Source organism: Nomascus leucogenys, chromosome 18 (genome assembly GCF_006542625.1).
Source record: "Nomascus leucogenys isolate Asia chromosome 18, Asia_NLE_v1, whole genome shotgun sequence".
In the NCBI taxonomy this organism is placed as follows: Eukaryota; Metazoa; Chordata; class Mammalia; order Primates; family Hylobatidae; genus Nomascus; species Nomascus leucogenys.
Genome location: NC_044398.1, coordinates 23,166,486 through 23,193,396, shown reverse-complemented (window position 1 = coordinate 23,193,396; position 26,911 = coordinate 23,166,486). Strand labels below are relative to the sequence as shown.

General features: G+C 40.4%; 1 protein-coding gene across 2 annotated transcripts in view; it reads left to right on the top strand.

Moving 5' to 3' along the window:
- The first annotated feature begins 1,811 nt into the window (after positions 1-1,811).
- Positions 1,812-26,911, top strand: part of P4HA1 (prolyl 4-hydroxylase subunit alpha 1) — a 95,285-nt gene continuing 70,185 nt past the window's right edge. For both annotated transcript variants that reach the window (XM_030798468.1, XM_030798467.1), the window contains exons 1-3: positions 1,812-2,138; positions 24,926-25,033; positions 26,017-26,113. In XM_030798468.1, the coding sequence (XP_030654328.1) occupies positions 24,958-25,033; positions 26,017-26,113 (173 nt within the window). In that variant the 5' untranslated portion in view covers positions 1,812-2,138; positions 24,926-24,957. The remainder of the gene's footprint in view (positions 2,139-24,925; positions 25,034-26,016; positions 26,114-26,911) is intronic.

Here is a 26,911-nt window from a genome sequence, read left to right as displayed (position 1 = left end):
TTGATGACAGCTCCATTTGAGGCAGTTTTTTTTTTTTTTTTTTTGAGATGGAGTCTGACTCTGTCCCCAGGCTGGAGTACAATGGTGTGATCTCAGCTCACTGCAACCTCTGCCTCCCGGGTCCAAATGATTCTCCTGCCTCTGCCTCCTGAGTAGCTGGGATTACAGGTGTGTGCCACCATGCCTAGCTAATTTTTGTATTTTTAGTAGAGACGGGGTTTCACCATGTTGGCCAGGATGGTCTTGATCTCCTGACGTTGTGATCCGTCTGCCTCGGCCTCCCAAAGTGCAGCGATTACAGGCGTGAGCCACCATGTGCCCTGCCTCTTTGGTCTTATAATTACTTTACACTCCTAAAAAGTATTGAGGACTCCAAAAAGCTTTTATGTGGATCATATTTATCAACATTTACTATATTAGGAATTAAAACAAACATATAAAATATTTATTCATTTAAAACAACAATAATAAACCTGTTATATGTTAACATAATATAAATAACTTTCTTTTTAGAGAGGGTCTGGCCATATTGTCCAGGCTGATTTCGAACTCCTGGGCTCAGGTGATCTTCCCGCCTCGGCCTCCTAAAGTGCTGGGATTACAGGTGTGAGCCACTTCACTTGGCCTAATGACATATTTTTAATGAAAAATAACTATTTTCCGAAGCAAAATAATTTAGTGAGAAGAGTGGCATTATTTTACATTTCTGCAAATCTCTTCAGTGTCTGGGCTAATAGAAGATTCTCATATCGGCGTCTGCGTTCCATCTGTTGCAATATCACAGGCATGTAGTCTCTGGAAGACCTCACTGTATGGTTATTAGAGTGAAAAAGGCAAATAAAGTCTTAGTATGAAAATAATTTTGACCTTATGGATTCCCTGACTACACTTTCAGAACCATTGATTTAGACATCATTATATCCACTTTTTAGTTGCCTAGTGCTCCCAGAGTACCCTCTCTCTCTTTCTGTAGCTATATAATCAACCTCACCTCCTGCGTGTCAGGCAAGTTAATTATTGTTATACTTTTTAGCATACATGGAAAACTTTAGAAACCACAATTCTTAATGAATAACAAGTCTTAGCAACTCATTTTTCTCTTTCACTGACAAGGGAAAATTTATCTTCTTCATTGTATTCTCCCTCATAGTACAGGGAGATATAAAGAAACCCTTGGTTTGGGGTTACTTTATAACTAAGGCAAATGTTAGACTAAGATCAAACGCAACATTGGGTGCCTTATCTAAATTAATGTTACTGGAGAATCTAATATTTACTAAGTCATTTCTGTGTGTGAGGCATGTGTTAAGTGCTTTACATACATTATCTCATTTTATTCTCACAAGAATCTTACAAGATGGGTAGTACCGTCATTTCTATTTTACAAATGAGTAAACGGATACGGAGAGGTTGTTAATGCCTAGTGTTACACACAGGATTTAGGCAGGATTTGAATTGAGATAACCTGACCCTGGAGCTCTCAGTCTATTATTTACTGATAAGGTATAAAGGTAGGAGATAGAGCACGATTAGTATAAAATGAGTGCTGAGATGTGAGAGGGACAAGACAGCTGAGATACCAAGACTGAATCTCTATTATTTTCCACCCTAGAAAAATTCTGCTTTATTTTCTACACTCCCACGTTCCTCTTCTCATTTTTAAGATACTTTATTGCCGGCGGCCTCGTCGCTTAGGCCTGACGCGGACCCTGAAATCAAGGAGGCAAACTGAATAGGAGCGGGGGAAACCCCGTGGTAACCACGGTAACGGTGGCGGAGCGAGAACCCTGCGCAGGCGCGTTACATCCCAGTCCCGCTTACCCACACCACGGCGGCCGGTCCCAGCCACTCCTCTCGGCCTCAGACTCCACGGGCCGGCCACGGGTGGGGGCAGCAGGGAGGCACTGGCCTGGCGCTTGCGCAGTCGCCGGGGCGCTGGTGTGATCGAGCTCACGTAGCGAGGGCTGCAGTCGCCTCCTCCCCGGCGCTGCCATCGCGGCCTAGAGGTTATAAAAGGGCTAACGGGCTCCCTCTGCTGCCCAGTCGCGCCGCCAGCGGGCTGAGGGTAGGAAGTTGCCGCTCCGAGTGGAGGCGACTGGGGACTGAAGAGCGCGCCGCCCTCTCGTCCCACTTTCCAGGTGAGACGCTCCCTCGACCCCGGAGACTGAGGCTGAGGCCACGGGGCAGCCGTGGACCTTCTCGGACGGCTGCGGCGATCCATTCCTCCCCGCTGTGGTGGTACTTCTGGGGCGGGGGTTCCCCAGGTTACCACGGCAGCCTCGGTTCCTTCCCCTCGGGAGACTCGGCCCCTCTCCTTGCGCCACGCGACTCCTGGCGGCCCCGCTCCTTCGTGACCCCCCCTTCCCACCTCCGTCCCTGGTGCGCCTCGCACCGCTGGGGCTGCTGCAGCCTCAGTCCCCGCCCTAGGGACCAGGACTTTCTTGAATTTTCCTTCCCGGGGAGGAATCACCCTGTTGCTTTTTTTTTTTTTTTTCCAAGTTCCCCTGCACCTGGTCCTCCCTAAAGAGGCTAAGGGGAACGCGAGCGCGGGGCGTGGGCGTTTGGCCGCCACAGCCGCAGATGTTTCGCATGTGGCGGTGGAGAGCGGATTTTAAGGCTTGGAGCTGAATCCGAGGCGCGCCAGGCATTTTTGCCCTATCGAAAGGCGCCGGGAGCTGGGGGGCCCTCCTCAGAAAGTTCCGGCTGAACTCATCTGTTGCGCGCAGCGGTGCAGCATTAGCAGCCAGACGTAGCCCGGGGCGCCGAGTTTTGTGCTCGTAGCACCAAGGAAGTAGGCTCTCAGGTCACCTCGTCGTCAGGGAAGCTTCCTTCCCTCTTCTTCCCCATAACTTTTTTAAAAAAGAGACAAGAGCTCTTCTCTCAATCTCTTCTCTCTCTGCCGAGAATTTGCAGCTTTTAAAAGTCCACATCAGTCCAACAAATTCCATGGTTGTGTGAGGATTTTGAGTTGGATTACATGGCTGGCCCCGGATGTATGTTTCAATGGGGAGGAAGGATGGTATGATAACTGTGAGACTCTTTCTCCTAAATAATCAAATCTGTTAAATACAAATTCAATGTTTAGACACTAACATCTTACGCGTTCCGGATAGAGTGAAGACTCTTGGAATTTTGCACTGTTTTCTTAAAGAAAGGGTTGAAGAAGCAGCTAGATCCTCTTTTAGGAATTGATCTAAAAGGCCAAAGAGACTTGCCAATTTCCACTTAACTGTTTCTGGTTTCTCCGAGAGCAGTGGTTCTTGGACTTTCCCTTGGAATGCACTCGGAGGGGATGAAATAGCCACTACGTGAAGGGGGGGAGGGGCAAAGACGTGGCAGCAGTGTTCTTTCATCAATTTTTTACTTTTTTTTTTTTTTTTAAGTTCTGGTTAGAAACGTATTTCCCCTTTTAGGTTTAGCTTATGAATGAGGCTAGTCTTTTCCTGAAATAATCAGATGAAAAATCCAGTCTGCATAGCAGGAACATTGGAAGTTAACTTAAAAAACATTTTAAAGGGATTTTTAAAATCAAGTTTCTATGGAGAAAGTGGGTATCCTAAGACGATATATTCAAGAAGCTGAAAGTGAACAACCTCAACTATATTTTGTCTTCATTTGAAATGTGAATACACACCCCGTGATTTTTTTTTTTTTTAGCTTGTGAGCGTAATTTAAGAATCTGAAATATGAACTTCAAATTTTACTTTTTTCTTTATGTGGGAAAAGAGATTTTATCATTCACCTTTAATAAAGTTTTGGTTTTGGGACATTGTGCCTTAAGGCCTGCCGTTGTTTTTGATAGCTGATGGCAAATGTTTCTTAGATTTACATAGACTAACTAGGAAAAGGACTATTTCTGTCTCTTTTAAATGGGTAGTGCTGTTTTTATTGACATTTTGAAATGAGTTTTATTTTGAAGTACTGAAAACCAGGACTTTGGTAGGAGGATAATTACATTGGCCATTTTGTGTTTTGGTAACTTAGATGGTAAGACAGATGAAAAATGTGTACAACTTTTAATTATGCCAAAAAAATTAGTGCAAAAGACGATTGAAAAAAGTTTTATATTGCCTGTGTAGTCTGGGTTGTTGCAGATGAATCTTGGCTTTTTGGCAAGGAGCTGTTCACTTTTTCTATTACTGCAGAGTAAGTTGTATACTGAAAAGCAGTATTTTTCAGTAGGGCAATTAAGTTCAAACGCATTTATTCCAGAGATGCAGCAAGAGCTGGGACAGCCATAAAGCTTGTGAGCCTTCCTTTCTGTGGAACGAATGCTTTATTTTACTTAGCAACCAGTTATCAACTAGGATATAATTATTGCTCTTGAATTGACCTGTGAGATACATAATAGTGGTTCTCAAACTATTTTAAGGTCATGAAATCCTTTGAGAATCTGATGGAAGGTGTGGTCCTATGTCAGAAAATGCAAATACACCCTACATGGAATTTTACATGTCACTTCCTGCCCCCCCCACTCACGTCCATCCATGAACTTTATTATAAGAACCCCTAAAAAGTAAGAGATGTGAAGCTACTCTTTAAGAGTATCTAGGTGTCTTGAGGCAGTATTGAATGTTTCTGAAAACTGAGCTGGGCATGTAGGTCTCACTGGACTTGTATATGTGGGTGACCCTGACATATTTTTGCCAAAAGGGTTTTAACAAAAGTTAATAGGTTGTTAGAATTGTTGAATTGCTAAATTGTCTAGTCTGTGAAAGTATATCACATTGCATGCTCTCTCCTATATATGGTATCTTAACTTTGGTTTTCCATTCTGAAAGTGGAACAGGCTTGGAAGTAAACAAAAATAAATTGCACAGGCTCTTGGCATTAAACTTTATTGCTTTTCTTGCAGTGAGATCTTGAATCTTGTAATTAAACCATAATGTGTTGTGTGTGTATAAATATATGAATATATATAAAAAATTCAAATAAAATGAGTATATATATATATATATATATATTTTTTTTTTTTTTTTTTTTGAGATGAAGTCTTCACTCTGTCACCCAGGCTGGAGTGCAGTGGTGCAATCTCGGCCCACTGCAAGCTCCGCCGCCCGGGTTCATGCCATTCTCCTGCCTAAGCCTCCCAAGTAGCTGGGACTACAGGCGCCCACCACCACACCCAGCTAATTTTTTGTAGTTTTAGTAGAGATGCGGTTTCACCGTGTTAACCAGGATGGTCTCGATCTCTTTACCTCGTAATCTGCCCGCGTTGGCCTCCCAAAGTGCTGGGATTACAGGTGTGATGACGCCACTGTGCCCGGCCAAAGCTTTGTGTTTCTATTCGAGAAAATTTATTTGTATAAATTGAAGCTGTTCTGTCATTAGGACAGCTTCAGTTTCTCTAGCTGGATAAGTATTGTACCTAAAGAAAAGCTTCGGCAATTCAAAAGGACTCTCATTTAGGTTACTCCAGCAGTTTTTAAACTCGGTGTGATGAAAAACATTCTTTTTCCTGGTCTTCCTTTGGATGATCAGTATGACTGTTAGCATATTTGGTTTGACATTTGCTGAAAATACATTATAGAGATTCAGACTTCTTACTTAGTTGTCATCAGTGAATGAGTTCTATATTGGGACTTTCTCTTCCTCATGTTTAGTGTTTCATAAAAATGTGTCCATATTACTCATTTCTTTCTTAAATAGTAATATTATGTGGAATTAGTACACTCAGCCTTACTCTCTCTCTCTTTTAAGAGATAGGATCTTGCTCTGTTGCCCAGGATGGAGTGCAGTGGTGTGACAATAGCTCACTGCAGCCTTGAACTCCTGGGCTCAAGCAATCCTTCTGCCTCAGCCTCCGGGTGTAGCTCAGGGTACAGGTGCATGCCACCGTGTCTAGCTAATTTTTTAATTTTTTGTAGAGATGGGATCTTGCTCTGTTGACCAGGCTAGTCTCGAACTCCTGGCCTCAAGTGATTCTCCCGTCTGCCCCACAAAGTGTTGGGATTTTTTTTTTTTTTTTTTTTTGAGAAGGAGTCTCGCTCTTTCACCCAGGCTGGAGTGCAGTGGCGCGATCTCGGCTCACTGCAGGCTCCGCCCCCCGGGGTTCACGCCATTCTCCTGCCTCAGCCTCCCGCGTAGCTGGGACTACAGGCGCCCGCCACCTCGCCCGGCCAATTTTTTTGTATTTTTAGTAGAGACGGGGTTTCACCGTGTTAGCCAGGATGGTCTCGATCTCCTGACCTCGTGATCCGCCCGCCTCGGCCTCCCAAAGTGCTGAGATTACAGGCGTGAGCCACCGCGCCCGGCCCATCCTTAGTTTCTTGTTGGACACTTGAGCTGTTTCTCCATTATAAGTAGTGCAAAGAGAGGACTGTAATTTAGTGGTTTATTTTATCAACCTGTGTAACTACAGTAAACTTTAACCAATTTTTTAATTTTTAAATATATTTAAATTTTTTTTAGAGACAGGGCCTTACTATGTTGCCCAGGCATGGTGGCTCACACCTGTAATCACAGCACTTTGGAAGGCTGAGGCAGGAGGATCACTTGAGGCCAGGAGTTCAAGACCAGCCTGGTCAGCATAGTGAGACCCCATCTCTCTACAAAAAAAAATTTTTTTTAATTAATGGGGCATGAGGTTGCACACATCTGTAGTCTAACTACTTGGGAGGCTGAGGTGGGAGGGTCGCTTGAGCCCAAGAGTTGGAAGCTGCAGTGAGCTATGATAGCACCATTGCACTCTAGCCTGGGTGACAGTGCAAGACCCTGTCTCTCAAAAAAAAAAAAAAAAAAAAAAAAAATTTACAATATGCCCAGTAGACTGTAGGAAAATCAAGAATGATGAGAAATGTTTCATAGGAGAAATAGGACATCATAAAAATTACATGATATAGCACCATGTGGCTAACATTTTACTAGATATGAAATCTGTAGCACTGAATGGAAATGCATATCTAGATTCACATCCTCTACAACCATGAATTCATTTTTCCCTGTTCTAGTATATATGGTCTTATTTTGTCTCTCTTTACCTCAACTTGAGAAATTTGGATCTGGCATTAGAATAAAGAGATAATTGAAGGCTAGAAAGAGAGGTAGACTGGGTGGAAATAAAAGTGGAATTTTGACAGAATAGCCTTGGGAGGGATGAAGCTGAGTATACCTGGGCCTCAGAGCAATAATCCATTTTTTAGGAGGAAAGGGACTGCTAAAGCCAGCTTTTGAGTATTCTACTCTGACCTGAGTGGCCTTGGTCTGAATAGCTCATGTTCAGAGATAAGAGTATATTTAACTTTTTTGTACTAAGAATAATATTTGAGTAATGCTATAGGTACATATGAGAATTTGGCCTTCATCTCTGCAGTCAGTTAAACACAAGTTTCTCTAGATATTTCCATTACAGGAATCAAAGCTCTTTGATTTTTGGAACTTCAGTAAAACCCAAGAATGAATAGCTGAGAACTGTCATACAAGTCATAAAATTAAAAGGCATTGAACAGTATATGAAGCATCAGATATCCTGTTACATGTGTCTGCAACAATAAATTAAATATTGATTAACTGATTGTAAGTAGGCTCAAGACTTCTCTTACAGTTCTAATCTTATATTAACTAGATTTGCATATCTAATTTCTCCAAAAATATGATCAAGAAATGTTTATTTTAGGCTAGGTGTGGTGGCTCACATCTGTAATCCCAGTGCTTTGGGAGGCTGAGGTGGGAAGATCTCTGGAGCCCAGGAGTTCAAGGCTGCTGTGAGCTCTGATTGTTCTATTCCACTCCAGCCTGGTGACAGAGCCAGACCCTGTCTCAAAAAAAAAAAAAAAAAAGTTATATTTCTAAAACCTACTGGTTGAATTTAGGACCTCAAAACGTTACTTGTGTGTGTGACCTTTGTTCTTGCTCCATGGTTCTGACAACCTTCCTCCGTTTTTTTTTTTTTTTTTTTTTTTTTTTGTAAACTCAGGCAACATATTCATAGTCAAAGGTTACGTGAAAACATTCTCAAATTTACATGATTTCAAAATGTAGTTACTTCTTTTTTTTTTTTTTTTTTTTTTTGAGATGGAGTCTCACTCTGTCGCCCAGGCTGGAGTGCAGTGGCGCAATCTCGGCTCACCGCAACCTCCGCCTCCCGGGTTCAAGCAATTCTCTGCCTCAGCCTCCCAAGTAGCTGGGATTACAGGCACCCGCCACCACGCCAGACTACTTTTTTGTATTTTTAGTAGAGACACAGGGTGTCACCATCTTGGCTGGGCGAGTCTCGAACTCCTGACCTGGGGTGATCCATCCACCTCGGCCTCCCAAAGTGCTGGGATTACAGGCGTGAGCCACCACACCTGGCCTGCAGTTACTTCTTTTAACCTCAAAGATATTTTGAAAATAGACCTCAATTTACTATGCCTGAATTTTAAAAACCTTAATATTGTATTTGAAAATAGTGAATAGTGACCATTGCCACCAAGTAGAGTGATAGTGATAAGTAAAACACTAATCTTTGATATAAGGGTGATGACTAATAAATTGAATAAATTGATATATTTTAACGACTTTATTGAGCAAAACTGACAGGACAAATTGCATATATTTATAGTGTACAATTTGATAAATTTGACAAAAATACCTACTTAAAAAAATGTCAGTACAATCAAGATAAGGAACATATCCATCACCTTCAAGAGTATTCTCAAGGCCAGGCATAGTGGCTCAGGCCTGTAATCCCAACACTTTGGGTGGCTGAGGCAGGAGGATTGCTTGAGCCCAGGAGTTCCAGACCAGCCTGGGCAACATAGAAATCTTTCTTCATCTCTACACAAAATAAAATAACATTAGCTGGGTGTGATGGCGCCTGCCTGTAATCCTAGCTACTTGGGAGGCTGAGGCAGGAGGATTGCTTGAGCTGGGGGGTTGAGTCTTCAATGAGCTGTGATTGTGCTACTGTACTCCAGCCTGGTGACAGAAATGAGTCTCTTGTCTCAAAAAAGAGTATACTTGGCCAGGTGCAGTGGCTCACACCCGTAATCCCAACACACTGGGGGGCCGAGGCAGGAGGACTGCTTGAGTCCAGAAGTTCAAGACCAGCCTGCGCAACATGGTAAAACCCTGTCTCTACAAAAAAATAAAAAAATTAGCCGGGTGTGGTGTTGTGTACCCTTAGTCCCCACTACTTGGGAGACTAAGGTGGGAGACTCACCCAAAGCCTGGATTGAGGCTGCAGTGAGCCAAGATCACACTACTGCACTCTAGCCTGGGCATCGGCAGTATCCTTATGACTTTTTGTAATCCCTTCTTTTGCTCATTACTACCCTCTCTGTATCCCTAGGAAACCATTGTTTCTTTTCTGTTGCTTAAGATTAGTTTTTATTTTCTAGAATTTTATAAAAATGGAATTGTATATATGCTTTATTTTGGCACGGGGCATCTCCTTACACTCAGCGTAATTATTTTGAGATTCATCTATGTTGTTACGTGTTCATAGTTTTTTATTATTGAATAGTATTACATTTTATGAATATACCATGATTTTTTTAACCCATTTACCCTTTGAGGGACATTTGGATTGTTTTCACTTTTTGACTATTATGAATAAAGCTGCTATGAGCATTCATGTACAAGTTGGAGAGAGAGTTGCTGTCTTTTCTCTTGTATTAATGCGTAGGAGTGCAATAGCTAGATGTGATAGGGAAATATTTTTTCCCAGTTGGTGGCTTATCTTCATTCTTTAAACAGTGTGCTTCAAAGAGCAGTTTCTATTCACAGACAACATGTCTATGTAGAAAATCCTAGACTCTTCAAAAAAGCTCTAGTGAATAAGTGAATTCAGCAGAGTTGTAGCTTAGAAGGTCAATATACAACAGTAAATTGTATTTCTATATACTAATAATGAGCAGTTAGAAACTAAAGTGAAAAATTCCCGTCTCAATAGCACTAAAAACCATGAAATACTTAAGTATTAACTTTTCAAATGGTGTGTAATATTTGTATGTTGAAAATTATGAAACACTGATTATATCATGTTCATGGATTAGAAGACTCAGTATTAAGATATCTACTCTTCTCAAACTGATCTATAGATTCAGTGCATTTCTAGTCCAAATCTCAGAGGATTTCTTATAGAAACTAATGAGCTGATTCTAAAATCAATATGGAAAACCAAAGGAACTAGAAAAGCTAAAACAATTTTGAAAAAGAATAACAAAGTTGGAAGATTCACACTACCTGATTTCAACTTAGTTTAAAGCTGCAATAACCAAGACTGTGGTATTGGAGAAAAGATAGACATACAGATCAATTGAGCAAAATAGAGAATCTAGTCACACAAAAATTGTCAATTCATTTTGAAAAAGTTTAAGGGCAGTTCAACAGAGGATAGTCTGGAACAGTTGAATACTCATATGCAAAGAAAAAACAGAATCTTTGTTTTATTTGGGCACCAAGTATCCACTGTTGGACACTGGGCAGTCCCTTGCCCAGGAATTTATATGAATATTGGGACAAGTGACATGAATCCACCAGTGGATATTAAATAAAGTTTAATCACACAGTAAACAGCAAAAGGATTCCTCAAGGTCAAGGACTTAGGTTTAGTCCAGAATGAAGCAAGAGTGAAATGGGGTGGGTGGCTTTGGTTTTTATTGTGACCAGAAAGTGGAACTTGTTTGATGGTCCCCATGTGTGGTATTTACATGGTTTCAACTTCACACCAATACCAAGGGAGGGAATACTGGTATGGGTGGTATTTACATGGTTTCAACTTCACACCAATACCAAGGGAGGGAGTACCTGGGCTTTCTTACAGACTTACCCAGATGTGGGACAAAAGGGAGAGAGGTGTGGGACTTGAAAGCAATCTGCACTCAAACATCAAAATGAAATCTTTTTCTTTATTGGAGCCTCAATCTGTACTTCACACTCTATGCAAAAATTAGTTCAAAATAGTTCATAGGCCGGGTCTGGTCGCACACATTTGTAATCCCAGCATTTTGGGAGGTTGAGGCAGGAGGATTGCTTGAGCCTAGGAGTTTGAGACTAGCCTTGGTAATAGAGTGAGACCCATTTCTATTTAAAAAAAGGTTCATAGATTGTGAAGTAAAATGTACGGCTATAAAATATTTGAAAGAAAACATAGGACAAAAATATTTTTGACCATGGGTCAGGCAGAGATTTCTTGGACATGATACCAAGAACATGATTCATAAATGAACAAACTGATAAATTAGACTTCATCAAAATTAAGAACTGCTATTCCAAACACACTGTTGAGAGAATAAAAAGACTTCACAGACTGGGAGAAAATATTCCCCATCACATATCTGACAAAAAATAGACTGTATAAGGAACTCAAAGCTGGGCACGGCGGCTCACGTCTGTAATCCCAGCATTTTGGGAGGCCAAGACTGGAGGATTGCTTGAAAGTCCAGGAGTTTGAGACCAGCCTGGGCAACATAGCGAGACCCCATCTCTATTAAAATAAATAAGTAAACAACCTAATTAAAAAGAGCAAAAGATTTGAGTAGACACTATGCAGGAAGGTGTATGAACAGCTGATAAACACCCCAAAAGGTGTTAAACATAGGCCAGGCATGGTGGCTCATGCCTGTAATCCCAGCACTTGGAGAGGCTGAGGTGGGTGGATCACCTGAGGTCAGGAGTTGAAGACTAGCCCGGCCAACATAGTGAAACCCTGTCTCTACTAAAAATACAAAATTAGTCAGGTGTGGTGGCACGTGCCTGTAATCCCAGCTACCCAGGAGGCTGAGACACGAGAATCACTTGAACCCAGGAGGCGGAGGTTGCAGTGAGACAAGATTGTGCCACTGCATTCCAGCCTGGGTGACAGAGTGAGACTCTGTTTCAAAAAAAAAAAAAAAAAAGGCATTAAACATCATTAGTAATTATGGAATTGCAAATTAAACCCATAATGAGATACTACTATATGCCTACTGTGAAAATTAAGATATTAAGAGAAACTAAGGAAAAAACGGCAATACAAAATGCCGGTAAGAATGGGAGCAATGGAAACTTTCATCCTTTGCTGTTGGGAGGGCAAATGGTGTAGCTACTTTGGAGAAACGTTTGGCAGTTTTTTATGAAGGTAAATATACACTTGTCATATGATCCAACATTCCCTCTCCTAGGTATTTACCCAAGTGAAATGAGAACTTAAGTTGATTTCCTTTTTTTTTTTTTTTTTTTTTTTTTTTGAGATGCAGTCTCACTCTTTTGCCCAGGCTGGAGTGCAGTGACACAATCTCGGCTCACTGCAACCTCCGCCTCGTGGGTTCAAGCAATTCTCCTGCCTCAGCCTCCCAAGTAGCTGGGATTTACAGGCATGTGCCACCACACCTGGCTAATTTTTGTATTTTTAGTAGAGATGGGGTTTCACTATGTTGGCCAGGTTGGTCTTGAACTCCTGACCTCAAGTGATCTGCCTGCCTTGGCCTCCCAAAGTGCCGGGATTATAGGCGTGAGCCACCGCTCCCAGCCTGTTTTCTTTATAATTTTTTTAAAACAGCTTTATTGAGTAATAATTCATGTACCATACAATTTTCCCTTTGAAGTATACATTTCAGTGGCTTTTAATATATTCACAGTTGTTACCACAACAATCAATTTTAAAACATTTATATCACTCCAAAAAGAAACCCCAGACCCAGTAGCAGTCACTCCCATTGTCCCTTGCCTAACCCTGGGCAACCACTAATCTACTTTTTGTCTCTAGAGATTATTATTATTATTATTATTATTATTATTTTTTTTTTTTTTTTTTTTGAGACGGAGTCTCGCTCTGTCGCCCAGGCTGGAGTGCAGTGGCGCAGTCTCGGCTCACTGCAAGCTCCGCCTCCTGGGTTCACGCCATTCTCCTGCCTCAGCCTCTCCGAGTAGCTGGGACTACAGGCGCCCGCCACTACGCCTGGCTAATTTTTTTTGTATTTTTAGTAGAGACGGGGTTTCACCGTGGTCTCGATCTCCTGACCTCGTGATCCGCCCGCCTCGGCCTCCCACAGTGCTGGGATTACAAGCGTGAGCCACCGTGCCCGGCCGAGATTATTTTACTTAGTGTTTTCAAGGTTCATTTGTGTTATAACATATATCAGTACTTCATTTCTGTTTATAGCCAAATAATATTCCATTGTACGGGTAGACCACACTTTGTTTACCCACTAATGGATATCTGGGTTATTTCCACCCTTTTGGCTATTATGAATAATGCTGCTGCCATGAACATTCATGCAAAAGTTTTTGCCTGGACATGTGTTCTCATTTCTTTTGGGTATAGACCTATGAGTGAAATATCTGGGCCATATGGTTACTCTGTTCAGCTTTTTTGACGAACTAAACTGTTTTCCAGACCAACTGTCTCATTTTACATTTTTACCAGCAATGTTTCAGAGTTCCAGTTTCTCTGTGTCCTTGTCAATACTTGTAATTGTGTGTCACTTTTTGTTTTAAAGAGGTGAAGTCTCACTATGTTGCCCAGGTTGGAGTACAGTGGCCATTCACAGGTGCAATCGTAGTGCAGTTATATGCTCAAACTCCTAGACTCCAGTGATCCTCCTGCCTCAGTCTCCCAAGTAGATGGAAGTACAGGCGTATGCCACTGTACCCAGCTAGTCATTTTTTACTGTAGCCATCAAAGTGGCAGTGAAGTGGTGTCTCATTGTGGAATTGATTTGCATTTTCATAGTGATGAATGATGTTGAACATCTTTTCATGTACTTGCCTCTTTGGAGAAATGTCTATTCAAATCCTTTGCCCATTAAAAAAAATTACTGGTCGGGTGCGATGGGTCACGCCTGTAATCCCAGCACTTTGGGAGGCTGAGGTGGGCAGATCACCTGAGGTTGGGAGTTCAAGACCAGCCTGACCAACATGGAGAAATCCCGTCTCTACTAAAAATACAAAATTAGCCAGGCGTGGTGGCACATGCCTGTAATCCCAGCTACTTGGGAGGCTGAGGCAGGAGAATTGCTTGAACCCAGGAGGTGGAGGTTGCAGTGAGCTGAGATTGTGCCATTGCACTCCAGCCTGGGCAACAAGAGCAAAAGTCTGTCTCAAAAAAAAAAAAAAATTATTGAGTTCTAAGTTCTTTATATATTTGGATACTAAACCTGATACTATCGGAAATGTGATTCACTAATACTTTTTTACGTTGTCTTCGCTTTCTTGAAGCACAGCAGTTTTAGATTTTGGCAAAGTTCAATTTATTTATTTCTTTGGCTTCTTGTGCTTTAGGTGTCATATCTAAGAAACTATTGCCTAGGCGTTATGATTAATTGCCTAATCCAAAGTTATGAAGATAATTTTTTTTTAAAATGAGATGGACTCACTCTGTCACCCAGGCTAGAGTGCAGTGGCACAATCATGGCTTATAGTACCCTCTGCCTCCTGGGCTCAAGCAATCCTTCCACCTCAGCCTCCTGAGTTGCTGAGACTATAGGAGCATGCCACCATGCCCGGCTAATTTTTGTATTTTTTTTGTAAAGACTGGGTTTCACCATGTTGCCAAGGCTGGTCTCGAACTCTTGAGCTCAAGTGATCCTTCCATCTCGGCCTCCCAAAGTGCTGGGATTACACCTCGGTGGCATGAGCCACCAAGCCTGGCCAGTTTATTGTCTTAAACTTCAAAATGGTCTTAAAGTGTTAATTTTAGGGTAAATTTAAAGTTTTCTTGTTTATTCCCAGGTAATTAAGTGTTGCTGTTACAAATGAGCTTTTTAAAATTGTTTCCTGTGATTGATTATTCTTTGTATATAACGGTCATTTTCTAAAGAGAATGCCAGTTTTTTTCCCCAAATGGTCATTTTTCAAGTAGTATAACTGCTGTATAAAATTCAGTCTTGGGCTGGGCATGGTGGCTCACATCTGTAATCCCAGCACATTGGGAGGCTCAGGCGGGAAGACTGCTTGAGTCCAGGAGTTGGAGACCAGCCTGGGCAACATGAGGAGATCCCAACTCTACAAGAAATAAAAGAAATTAAAAAAATTGGCCGATCATGGTGGCACAAGCCTGTAGTCCAAGCTACTCAGGAAGCTGAGGTGGAAGGATCACTTGAGCCCTGGAGGTGGAGGCTGTAGTCAGCTATGATTGCTCCACTGCACTCCAGACTGGGCAACAAAGCCAGACCCCTGAAACGATACAATTAGTCTTGAATGAAGTTTCATGAAAACTTCTGAATTTGGAATTGTTTGCCTTACTTCACTTCATAATTTATATTTAAGTTTAAGAAATCTAAAATGCATATTGTACAAACAAAACTTTTAAACTTTTTACTTGTATCCTTAGGGTGGTGAAAAAACCAAAGCTATCTTATCAGAACTTCTTGTTTAAATCAAAAATAGGTGAAATTTGTTTGGGAACAAAAGGAATTGATGGTAGTATTATGCCAGCTAGAAGCAGAGCTGTGGAATTCATCATTTGGGATTTTGCTAACTCTATGATTTATCTATTTACTTAAACTTTGTTTTTTTGTTAGCTTACTTGTTTACAGAAACAGAATTTTTTAAAATTAAAAATAATGTTTATCAAATAAGTGTAGATGTTGAGGGAAGAGAAAAACAACTGTGATTCCACCTTTCATTTAACATTTTTTTGAGTTCTTTTAATTACCGTATTAAATTTAAAAAACCTATTACATATGTAGGCAAATATATTCTTTTTTTTTTTTGAGACCAAGTTCCACTGTGTCACTTGAACTTTATTTTATGTAGTTCAGGCATTCAGAACTGCTAGAACTTTGAATAGCCATTTGGCTAGGGATAAGTATCATGCTGTATGGGGATGAATTAAAGGTAGAATAGGGTGCCAGAAAAAGGTAAAAGGGGGCAGTTTCTTGAAGAAAGAGAAAAGGGGTGGAGGAGGTGTCATAAGCAAAACAGAAGTGTGTGTTTTTGAAATTATCTCATCTTAACGTTCTTTCTGACAGGAAAGACTTGGGACTTTGGAAGAACTTGCAAAAGACAGCCTGTGTAGCACTTTCAGTTAAGGGCAATGTCTTAACTTAGAGCTAACTTCTAATATGAATCTTAAAATGCTTTTCATTTGGAATTATGCCAATAAGTGCTACAATACTGCTCAGTACAGTTCACTACCCTAGTACAGAAAGTGAGAGAAAGAAGCTGGCATGATTTCTGAATTTGTGACAGAAAAGTTGGTCATAGCATTAAAGTATTTGTCCATCAGATTGTAAGTACTAGACGTGTAGCTCACTCTGTTTTAAGAACAGAAGTATGACTGGAATTCATGGAGTTAAGTAAAAACAATGGCAATTTGCAGAGGGATTATAAGGAAGAACAGAAATATAACTAATTCTATTAGTAATTACTCTTGTCTTGGAAGATGCATCCTGTTAAAATGGAAAAGACATGCCAAGTTATGACACAGAGCACATTATAATGGCCTGATTTAGGAGCCTGAATTTGTGGTGTTCTTTTGTGTTGACCATGAAAACTGTCAGAAACATTAAAGTCTGAAACAGATTTCAGGAGGACCAACAGTTGAATAAGGGATCTGTATGAGGAAAAATAAAGTTGGAGCCTTCTAAAAGAAGGTTTGGAACAAGTGTCGAAGGTTAAAAGAACCCCTGTGGAAAATTTTAAGTGTCAGAGAGAGTTTAGTTTAGAATATCAAGCATTCTTGGCTGGACCAAGTGCAATGGTGTTTACAACTAATTGATCACAACGAGTTACAGGTTTCTTTGTTCTTTCTGCACTCCCATTGCTTTACTTGACTAGCTTAAAAAAAGAGAATATCAAGCACTCTTTAGTCTGCCTTATTAATTTTTGAATGATTTGTCTGGGAGATACAAACTTTTGAAAATGTTACAACTTTTTCTTGGAAGAAAAATATTTGACCAAAACGCTAATAGAATTATTTACCAGATGCCCTGTCCTAGTAATTCACTGAATAACTTGTACTTAAAATTCAATGACTCCTCATAACTCAATGTAAATATAGATGCTCCTTGACTTATGATGGGGCTGTGTCCTGATAAACCACCTGTAAGTTGAAAATACTGTAAGATGAACATCATAGCTTAGCCTAGCACACCTTAAATGTGCTCAAAACAGAACACTTAAATTAACCTACAGTTGGGCAAGAGCATCTAACAAAGCCTATTTTATAACAAAGTGTTGAATAGCTCATGTAATTTATTGAATATTGTACTGAAAGTGAACCACAGAATGGTTGTGGGGTCAAAGTATGTTTTGTTTTTGTTTTGAGATGGAGTCTCGCTCTGTTGCCCAGGCTGGGGTGCGGTGGCGCCATCTTGGCTCACTGTAAACTCCACCTCCCAGGTTCAGGCGATTCTTCTGCCTCAGCCTCCTGAGTTACTGGAATTAGAGGCGCACGCTACCGTGCCCGTAGTAGAGACAGGGTTTCACCTTGTTTGTTGGGCTGGTCTCGAACTCCTGACCTCATGATCCGCCGGCCATGGCCTCCCAGAGTGCTGGGATTACAGGCGTGAGCCACTGTGCCCGGCCCAAAGTATGTTTTTTATTGAGTGGTATATCACTTTTGCACCATCATAAAGTTGAAAAATCCTAAGTCAAACTGTCCTATGTTGGGGATCATTTGTATTTACTATATGGTAGAACTTTTAAGATTTGTTCCCAGGTTTGATTGACCTGTTGAGTCTGTGGGACTGGACTTCCTTGGAATAAGAACTGTAGGAAAGCTTTGTGTTTGGATGAATGTAAACTTCACATTTATTTTTATCCAGGCCTACCTGAGAATGTTTTCTGGTAGGATTTCTTCCATACTGCTTTTTTTCTTATAGTTTAAAAAATATAATATGCTACCAAACATTATGAGTAATATACATGTATGTTACAAAAATTATATAATAAACACTTTTGAACCTATCATCTAACCAATAACCTAAATATTATCAATAACTTATTCATACTGTTACAGCACCAAGTTTTATTCCAGTGTAAGTTTATCTTTGGATCTTTGACTCTTCTTGGGTTTTCTTTTCTTTCTTCCTCCTATTCCTCCTCCCTCCCTCCTCTTTGTCTTTTTAAAAATTAAGACAAGTCTTTTCAGGGATGCTATCTGAGATTAGTCTTTCTTTTAAAGGAGATTGCATCCATTTTGACCCATTAATTTCTTTTTCAAGCTTGTTTGAAGATTTAGAACAGGAGGCATTTATATTTTATAATTTTTGATAAAGTCATAATGTCTTTTGGGATACTTGAGTCTTAAATGTTCTATAATGATTCTCTTTGCAAGCTGCTTTCTGAATGAAGGTAGAATGAATAGAAGTGAGACACCATAAGGAAACCATTGTTTGTTTGTTTTGTTTTTGTTTTTGAGATGGAGTCTCGCTAAATTGCCCAGGCTGGAGTGCAGTGGCACAATCTCTGCTCACTGCAACCTCCACCTCCTGGGTTCAAGCGATTCTCCTGCCTCAGCCTCCTGAGTAGCTGGAACTAGAGCTGTGTGCCAACACGCCTGGCTAATTTTTTGTATTTTTAGTAGAGACGGGGTTTCACTGTGTTAGCCAGGCTGGTCTCAAACTCCTGACCTCAAGCAATCTGCCTGCCCGCTTCTGCCTCCCAAAGTACTGGGATTACAGGCGTGAGCCACCGTGCCCGGCTAGAAACCATTGTTTAAAAAAAACCTGTGATTGATATGTTTGGCTATTAACATGTCACTTAAAGTTTCTGAATGAATGTGGATGAATGAGACATAGTACTAAAACAGATTAGAGAACCATTCCCTAGAGTAATTAGACATTCAGTTATACTTTTACATAAGATAAATTGAAGTAAAATCTATTTTAAATGCAGAGGTGATTTCATAGGGTTGTTTGCTGTATCCAGTGGTTCTCAGACTGTGATCCCCCAGCCAGCACTATCAGCATTGCCTGGAAACTTGTGCAAATTATCTCGACTTTTCAGACCTTTAGGTGATTCTGATAGAGCTAAAGTTTGAGAAACACTGCCATATAGGTCTTTCTTCATTTTTATTATCTAGCTTGGGTAGGCATGTTAGTTTGGAATAATGTTGTATGGGTCTGAACTTCCTATTGTAAGTGACAGAAATCCAACTTGAATTAGCTTAAGCAAAAAGGAATTTAAAGGCTTTCTTAGGTGGGCTGGGAGATTATTATAGTAGCTTACAGATTCAAAGCAATAGTTGCAAAGAATCAGGGCCCTGGGGAGTTGAAACTACTTGTCTCTGTATGACTTTGTCCTGTTTATAGATCCTATTCAAGTGAGAAAGATGGTCACAGGAGAGCCCCAAGTTCATATCCTCTGAGCTTAGCAACTCCAGAAAGAGCTGCTTTCTACCATTCACAAGGCCATCCCTCAACCATTATGTTAATGAGAATGAAAGTCAATGATTGACCTAGTCTGGGTCTTATATCTAAGTGTAGGAGGAAATAGAATGGGAAAGTGTGCTACTTCGGCAGCCTAGTTCACTGCTAGATAATAGGGTTGCTTTCAGAGTATCTTTATTTTTATTTTCACTGTTATTTATTTATTTATTTATTTATTTATTTATTTATTTATTTTGAGACGAAGTCTCACTCTTGTCTCCCAGGCTGGAGCGCAATGGCGAGATCTCGGCTCACTGCAGCCTCCACCTCCTGGGTTCAAGCGATTCTCCTGCCCCAGCCTCCTGAGTAGCTGGGATTACAGGCACCTGCTACCATGCCTGGCTAATTTTTGTATTTTTGGTAGAGACGGGGTTTCACCATGTTGGCCAGGCTGGTCTCGAACTCCTCACCTCAGGTGATCCGTCCACCTCGGCCTCCCAAAGTGCTGGGATTACAGGCGTGAGCCACCACTCCTGGCCTTACTGTTATTTTTATGGGTATAGAGTCTCTGTCACCCAGGCTAGAGTGCGGTAGCACATTCATGGCCCGCTGCAGCCTCTACCTCCCAGGCTCAAGTGATCCTGCAGCCTCAAACTGGACTACTACCACACCTGGCTATTTTTACAAATTTTTTATAGAGTTGGGGTCTGCTTGTGTTGCCTGGGCTGGTTTCGAACTCCTGGCCTCCAGTGATCCACCCACCTTAGCCTCCCAAAGTGTTGGGATTACAGGCATGAGCCACTGCACCCAGTTTAGGCTTAAGTATCTTTGAAAAAGAGAAAGTGAAATGTAGAGGCTTATAGAACTAGAAAATGGAACACGCTCAGAACCTTATATTATTTGTTAGCTACTCTTTTGTTAGAGAGTAATTAACTACTTCTTAAAAAGTTTAGAGTATCTTAATATGAGAGTTAATGCTTTAGGTTTATTATTTTGTACGAAGTTAATTTTTTTTGCCACTATAAAAATGTATTATAGGAGGTCTGGAAAATACAGAGATGTAAAAGAAAATTACCAGCCAGGCACGGTGGCTCACACCTGTAATCCCAGCAACTTTGGGAAGCCGAGGCAGGCAGATCACCTGAGGTGAGGAGTTCGAGACCAGCCTGGCCAATGTGGCAAAACCCCGTCTCTACTAAAAATACAAAAATTAGCCGGGCGTGTTGGCAGGTGCCTATAATCCCAGCTACTTGGGAGGCTGAAGCAGGAGAATCGCTTGAACCCGGGAGGCGGAGGTTGCAGTGAGCCGAGATTGCGCTACTACACTCCAGCCTGGGCAACAAAATGAGACTCTGTCTCAAAAAAAAAAAAAAAAAAAAAAAAAAATTACCTACTGTTTTGCTAACCAGTAACTGTGCTAACCATAGTTATGACCGTATTATGATAATTTTTTCTTTGTTTTGACCAGTGTTAATTTATTTATAACTTTGTGTTGGGGTAATGAAAACATAATCTTAGTCAATATAGATTCCACCAAGGTTGTATGATAATTTTTAAATCTTGTTTTTTCATTTAACTCTACAAGTTAAAGGATGTGTTCATTTTAAGTTTCTTCGCATATAACAACATAAATAATTTTGCTTGTTAATTGTTCACTTGATGGGCAAAAATGGTTTCTTATTTTATGTCATTAAATATTAATAAGTTTTGAGCATTTTTTGTTGAGCTAACTACTTTTCCTTTTTGTGAGTTCCAAGTTCTTTATCTACTTGTCTATTAATATCTTAGTGGTTTTCTTATTGATTTGTATGAGCTCCTTAAAAGTGCTCTATTTTCTTTAAATGGTTTTCTAGTTTGAGTTTTAAAGGTTGTTTTTTTTTTGACACATAAGCTTATTTTGTGTATTCAAATTCCATCTGGCTTTTGATAGGTTGTTTTCTTTCTCTCTCTCTCTCTTTTTTTTTTTTTTGAGATGGGGTCTCACTTTATTGCCCAGGCTGGAGAGCAGTGACAAGATCATGGCTCACTGCAGCATCAACTTCCTGGTCTCAAGTGATCCTCCTACGTTAGCCTCCCAAGTAGCTGGGACCACAGGTGTATGCCACCACACCCAGCTAATTTTTTTATTTTTTATTTTTGTAGAGATGAGGTCTTGCTGTGTTGCCCAGTCTGGTCTCAAACTCCTGAGCTCAAGCGATCCTCTTGCCTTGGCCTCCCAAAGTACTGGGATTACAGGTGTGAACCACTGTGCCTGGGCATTTTCTTTTTTTTTTTTTTTTTTTTTTGGGACAGAGTCTTGCTGTCACCCAGGCTGGAGTGCAATGATGCTATCTCGGCTCACTGCAGGCTCCGTCCCCCGGGGTTTATGCCGTTCTCCTGCCTCAGCCTCCTGAGTAGCTGGGACTACAGGTGCCCGCCACCTCGCCTGGCTGATTTTTTGTATTTTTAGTAGAGACAGGGTTTCACTGCGTTAGCCAGGATGGTCTCGATCTCCTGACCTCGTGATCCGCCCGCCTCGGCCTCCCAAAGTGCTGGGATTACAGGCATAAGCCACCGCACCCGGCCAGCCGGTGCATTTTCTTATTTTTAAGTTTAGAAATTCTCTGCTTTTAGAGATCTGATAACTATTCTGTTGTTGCTTTTTGTTTTACTTTGTTTTGTTGATTATGACTATTTAATCCATCTAGATTGAAACATGATGTAAGGTAAAGATATTTATTGAAACATTGAAACTATTGAAACATGATGTAAGGTAAAGATATTTATTTTTTCTACGATTGTTTTGAATTTTTATGTAGGCTCTGTCATTCTTAAAATATTTTCAAGGTATTCAAAGAAAAATACCATCTTAAGCTGCTTTTTAGTTATTTCTGTAGGCTAATGGTTTTTAATTCCTTGGGAGATTTAAGGACAGTGAGAGATGACAAAAAAACTTTAGTGACAATATATTTTAGCAATGGCAAAATAACCTCTTTTCTGACAAATCTAAACTCTCATCAGAGTTAAAAGTTTAGACAACATTTGTGATTAGCCTTCTGTTAGTACAGTGAAAGCATTTGTATTTTCTGCAAATAGCATTTATCAATGAAGAAAATTAGAATAGAAGTCTGTTTAAACAGAAAATTCTAGACTCTTCAGACAGCTCAGGCTTTTCAAAAAGCCTTGTGCTTTGGCAGGAGCCCAGGAGAGGAAGTGTCTACATCTGCTACATTCTAGAAGCCTTCCCCAAGTCACTGTAAGGTAGCCAAAAGAGCAGTGTATTTCATTACTATGTGGTTCTGGAAGTATCTGGAAGTTTGCAGCAAACTCGAGGGAGGAGACTAAGGAGTACTTCCAGTTTTTGTGGTGATCTAATTTTATTGAGATTCAAGTTACGGGGCAGTGGGGTTATTTTTTAGCTCTTGTAGAACGGGGAGCTTTCAATTTGAACTTGAGCCTTTTGGTTTAGCTCATGTCACATAGGAAGAAGAGTCAGAGGGGCCTGCACAAAGAGCAACAGGTTGACAAGTCAAGGTAACCAGTGGGAGCCTGTTACTGGGGCAAACTGTACTGTAATGGTAACTTATTCTCCTGTAAGATAATAAGAAAGACAAAGTTCATGTTTGTAGGGGAGAAGGAGCAAGAGAAGAGTGCTAGCAGGGCACCTGGGAAAGTGAGGTAAAGCCTTTCTGTTGGTTAGTTTATATCCTCATCTGCCATGAAGAATCCTCACTAGAAAAGACAGTGCTACCATGGATATACAGCAAAAACACAAATGGGCTTTGCTGCCAGGTTAAAAAAAGAAAAGAGGCCACAGACATGTCTTAGGCTGTTTTTTTTTTGCATAGAACACAGTTGATAAGAGAAACAGAACTGAAGTCTGTGTCCTTTGAGAGAAAATACTAGTTTAAATGGACATGGCTATTTATTCATTTTGGATTCTCTGCAACTTAAAAAAAAAAAGACAGGCACAGTGGTACAGACCTGTATTTCCAGCTACTCAGGAGGCTGAGGTGGGAGGATCATTTGAGCCCAGGAGTTTGAGTTCAACTTGGACAACATAGCAAGACCACTGTCTCTTGAAAAACCAAACCAAGTCAAACCAAGAGAACAGTGTCATTGCAATATAATTCATATACCTTATAATTCACCCATTTAGTATTCATGATTCAATGGTTTTTAGTACTTTCACAGAGTCATTCTACCATCAGTCACCACAGTCAATTTTATTTCATTTATTCATTTGTTTTTTAGAGATGGGGTCTTGCTATATTGCCCAAGCTGGCTTTGAACTCCTGGATTCAAGTGATCCTCCTGCCTCAGCCTCCCAAGTAGCTGGGACTCCAGGCACCTGCCACTGTGCCTGGCCAGTCGATTTTAGAACATTTTATTGCCCCCAAATCGACAACCTTTGATTGAATTTATTTTAAAAAGTTAAGCTATATAGGAAAAAGATGGGCCGGGTGCCATGGCTCATGCCTGTAACCCTAAAACTTTGGGAGGATGAGGTGGGCGGATCACTTGAGGTCAGGAGTTTTGAGACTGTCTCAAAAAAAAAAAAAAAAAAAATATATATATATATATATATATATATATAAAATATATGAAAAAGATGGAACAAATTTGCAACTTTTTTTTTTTTTTTTTTTTTTTTTTTTGAGACGGAGTCTCGCTCTGTTGCCCAGGTGGAGTGCAGTGGTGCAATCTCGGCTCACTGCAAGCTCCGCCTCCCGGGTTCACGCCATTCTTCTGCCCCGGCCTCTCCAAGTAGCTGGGACTACAGGCGCCGGCCACCACGCCCGGCTAATTTTTTTGTATTTTTAGTAGAGACGGGGTTTCACCGTGGTCTCAATCTCCTGACCTTGTGATCCGCCCGCCTTGGCCTCCTAAAGTGCTGGGATTACAAGCGTGAGCCACCGTGCCCGGCCACAAATTTGGAATTTTAAGGATTAACAGAAAGCTCTGAAATATTTTTCCTTTAAAATGTATTCTAACATTTTGAAAATGTATTGGTAATATTTAATATTTAAACTGATAAGTTGGTATATTTTTATGGGAAATTCATAGGATAGGTCTAAATCACAGAGAAAACTTATGTTTCAGGCTATATGAAAAAGCCACCTACTGTTCAATTATTCTAATTGTAATAGTGACTAAGGAGAACAAACTCAGCTTGAATTTTTAAGCATAAATTATCAGGTGATAACAAACATACATTTTTCTCTAATATGGGTGCAGTGGCTCACGCTTATAATCCCAGCACTTTGGGAGGCTGAGGCGGGTGGATCACTTGAGGCCAGGAGTTTGAGACCAGCCTGGCCAACATAGCAAAACCTTGTCTCTGCTAAAAAGACAAAAACTTAGCTAGGTGTGGTGGCACACACCTTTGGTCCCAACTACTTAGGAGGCCGAGGCATGAGAATCGCTTGAACCTGAGAGGCGGAGGTTGCAGTGAACCAAGATCGCACCACGGCACTCCAGCCTGGGCGACAGAGACTCTATTTCAAAAAAATTAAAATTAAAAAAAAAACCACAAAAAAGAAATGTCATGGTAGTACTCTCATTATATGAAAAACAAGATAGTAGCTATTATTAAACAATTGATAATAACATCAATTTTATGGGCAACTTTGGAATCTTTTACTTTTTCATAGAAATAATAGATAAGGAACTTTTCCTTCTCTTTGTATTTTTTAAGTAATGGCTGCATTTCGCTATTTCTTTTGTAGGTGTGTGATCCTGTAAAATTAAGTCTTCCAAGATGATCTGGTATATATTAATTATAGGAATTCTGCTTCCCCAGTCTTTGGCTCATCCAGGCTTTTTTACTTCAATTGGTAAGTCTTACTACTTGTTGATTTTTGTTGGTTTTGCATTTTTTAATTTCCATTTTTTAGTGTTTTAAAATCAGCAAAAACAAATACAGTGTATTCCCAGAGTATAGGTTTATTCCCTGCCCCCTAAAAGGTCCTTTTTAAATAATTTGATATTTTCTTTATTTTTTATTACAAAAATGATACATATTGAGGTTAAAATAATTTAATGCATATACTTAGTCTTTTTCAGTGCACAGATATACAAGTAATATACTGCATATATATCTAATCTGCTTTTCCACTTAAGAATCTACTGTGAACACAAGTTTTTTTTGTATTATAACTTAAAAAATATTTTATCATTATTATTTTGAATAGAGACAGGGTCTCACCATGTTGACCAGGCTGGTCTTCAACTCCTGGCCTCAAGGGATTCTCCTGACTGGGCCTCCAAAGTGCTGGGTTTACAACAGGCGTGAGCCACCACACCCAGCCCATAAGTATTACATACTTATGACTCTTGATTCCAGTATATAAAATGATGGGTTCTGCGTCCTATTATAAATAACTAAACAGATTATTTGAAACTTTTTTAGTTTGGCTTTTATTTATTAAATAAAAATTTAATTCTAATTAGTCTCAAAAACAAAGGTGAGGTAAAGGAGAGAACTAAAGAAGTAAAGGTAAAGGTGAAGAAACAATCTTTGGAAAGTAGTGTTGATTTGCAATTTAAAAATACATTTGTAGATGTAAAGACAATTTGCTAGCACAGTCTAAAGCTTGCAAAATTAAGTGGCTTGAAAATTAGAACTGGAACAGTTGATTAGAAAAGTTTTTGGCTTTATTTTGGTTTATCTGATAAAAAGGAAGAAAAGATCATCTCCAGCATATCTGATTCATGCCAGTTAAATTGTCTCATAGAATGAAACAGTCTCAATCATTCTTATTCTTAACATACTTATGTTGAAGGATATGAGTATTTGATAACCTTCTTCCCCTTCTAGGTCAGATGACTGATTTGATCCATACTGAGAAAGATCTGGTGACTTCTCTGAAAGATTATATTAAGGCGGAAGAGGACAAGTTAGAACAAATAAAAAAGTAAGCAAAATGTTTGCTTATTATGACTCTGACTCAACCTGGATGTTTTCTTTCTCGAGCTTAGAATATTCTTTAAGTAGAAATGAAACCCATTTTTGAGTCTTACAAAGCCAGTTGAAATGGCTAAAATAGGAGTATAGAGAACAAGTTAGGCTTGGGCCAACTTTCACATGGAAGAATATGGGTTGAGATAAGAATATGGATAGATACCAGCCGGATGCAGTGGCTCATGTCTGTAATCCCAGCACTTTGGGAGGCCAAGGAGGGTGGATCACTTGAGGCCAGAAGTTTGAGACCAGCCTGGCCAATGTGGTGAAACCCTGTCTCTACTAAAAATACAAACTAGTCGGGTGTGGTAGCATGTGCCTGTAATCCCTGCTGCTTGGGAGGCTAACGTGGGAGAATCACTTGAACCTGGGAGGTGGAGACTGCAGTGAGCCAAGATTGTGCCACTGCACTCCAGCCTGGGCTACAGAGCGAGATGCTATCTCAAAAAAAAAAAAAGAATATGGATGGATATGGGAAGTTGACTGATAATTTTTTTTTTTTTTTTTTTTTTTTTTTTTTTTGCGACAGAGTCTTGCTCTGTTGCCCAAGCTGGAGTGCAATGGCATGATCGTGGCTCACTGCAACCTCCACCTTCCAGGTTCAAGTGATTCTCCTGCCTCAGCCTCCCAAGTAGCTGGGATTACAGGTGTGCGCCACCATACCCCGGTAATTTTTGTATTTTTAGTAGAGATGGGGTTTTGCCGTGTTGGCCAGGCCGGTCTTGAACTCCTGACCTCAGGTGATCTGCCC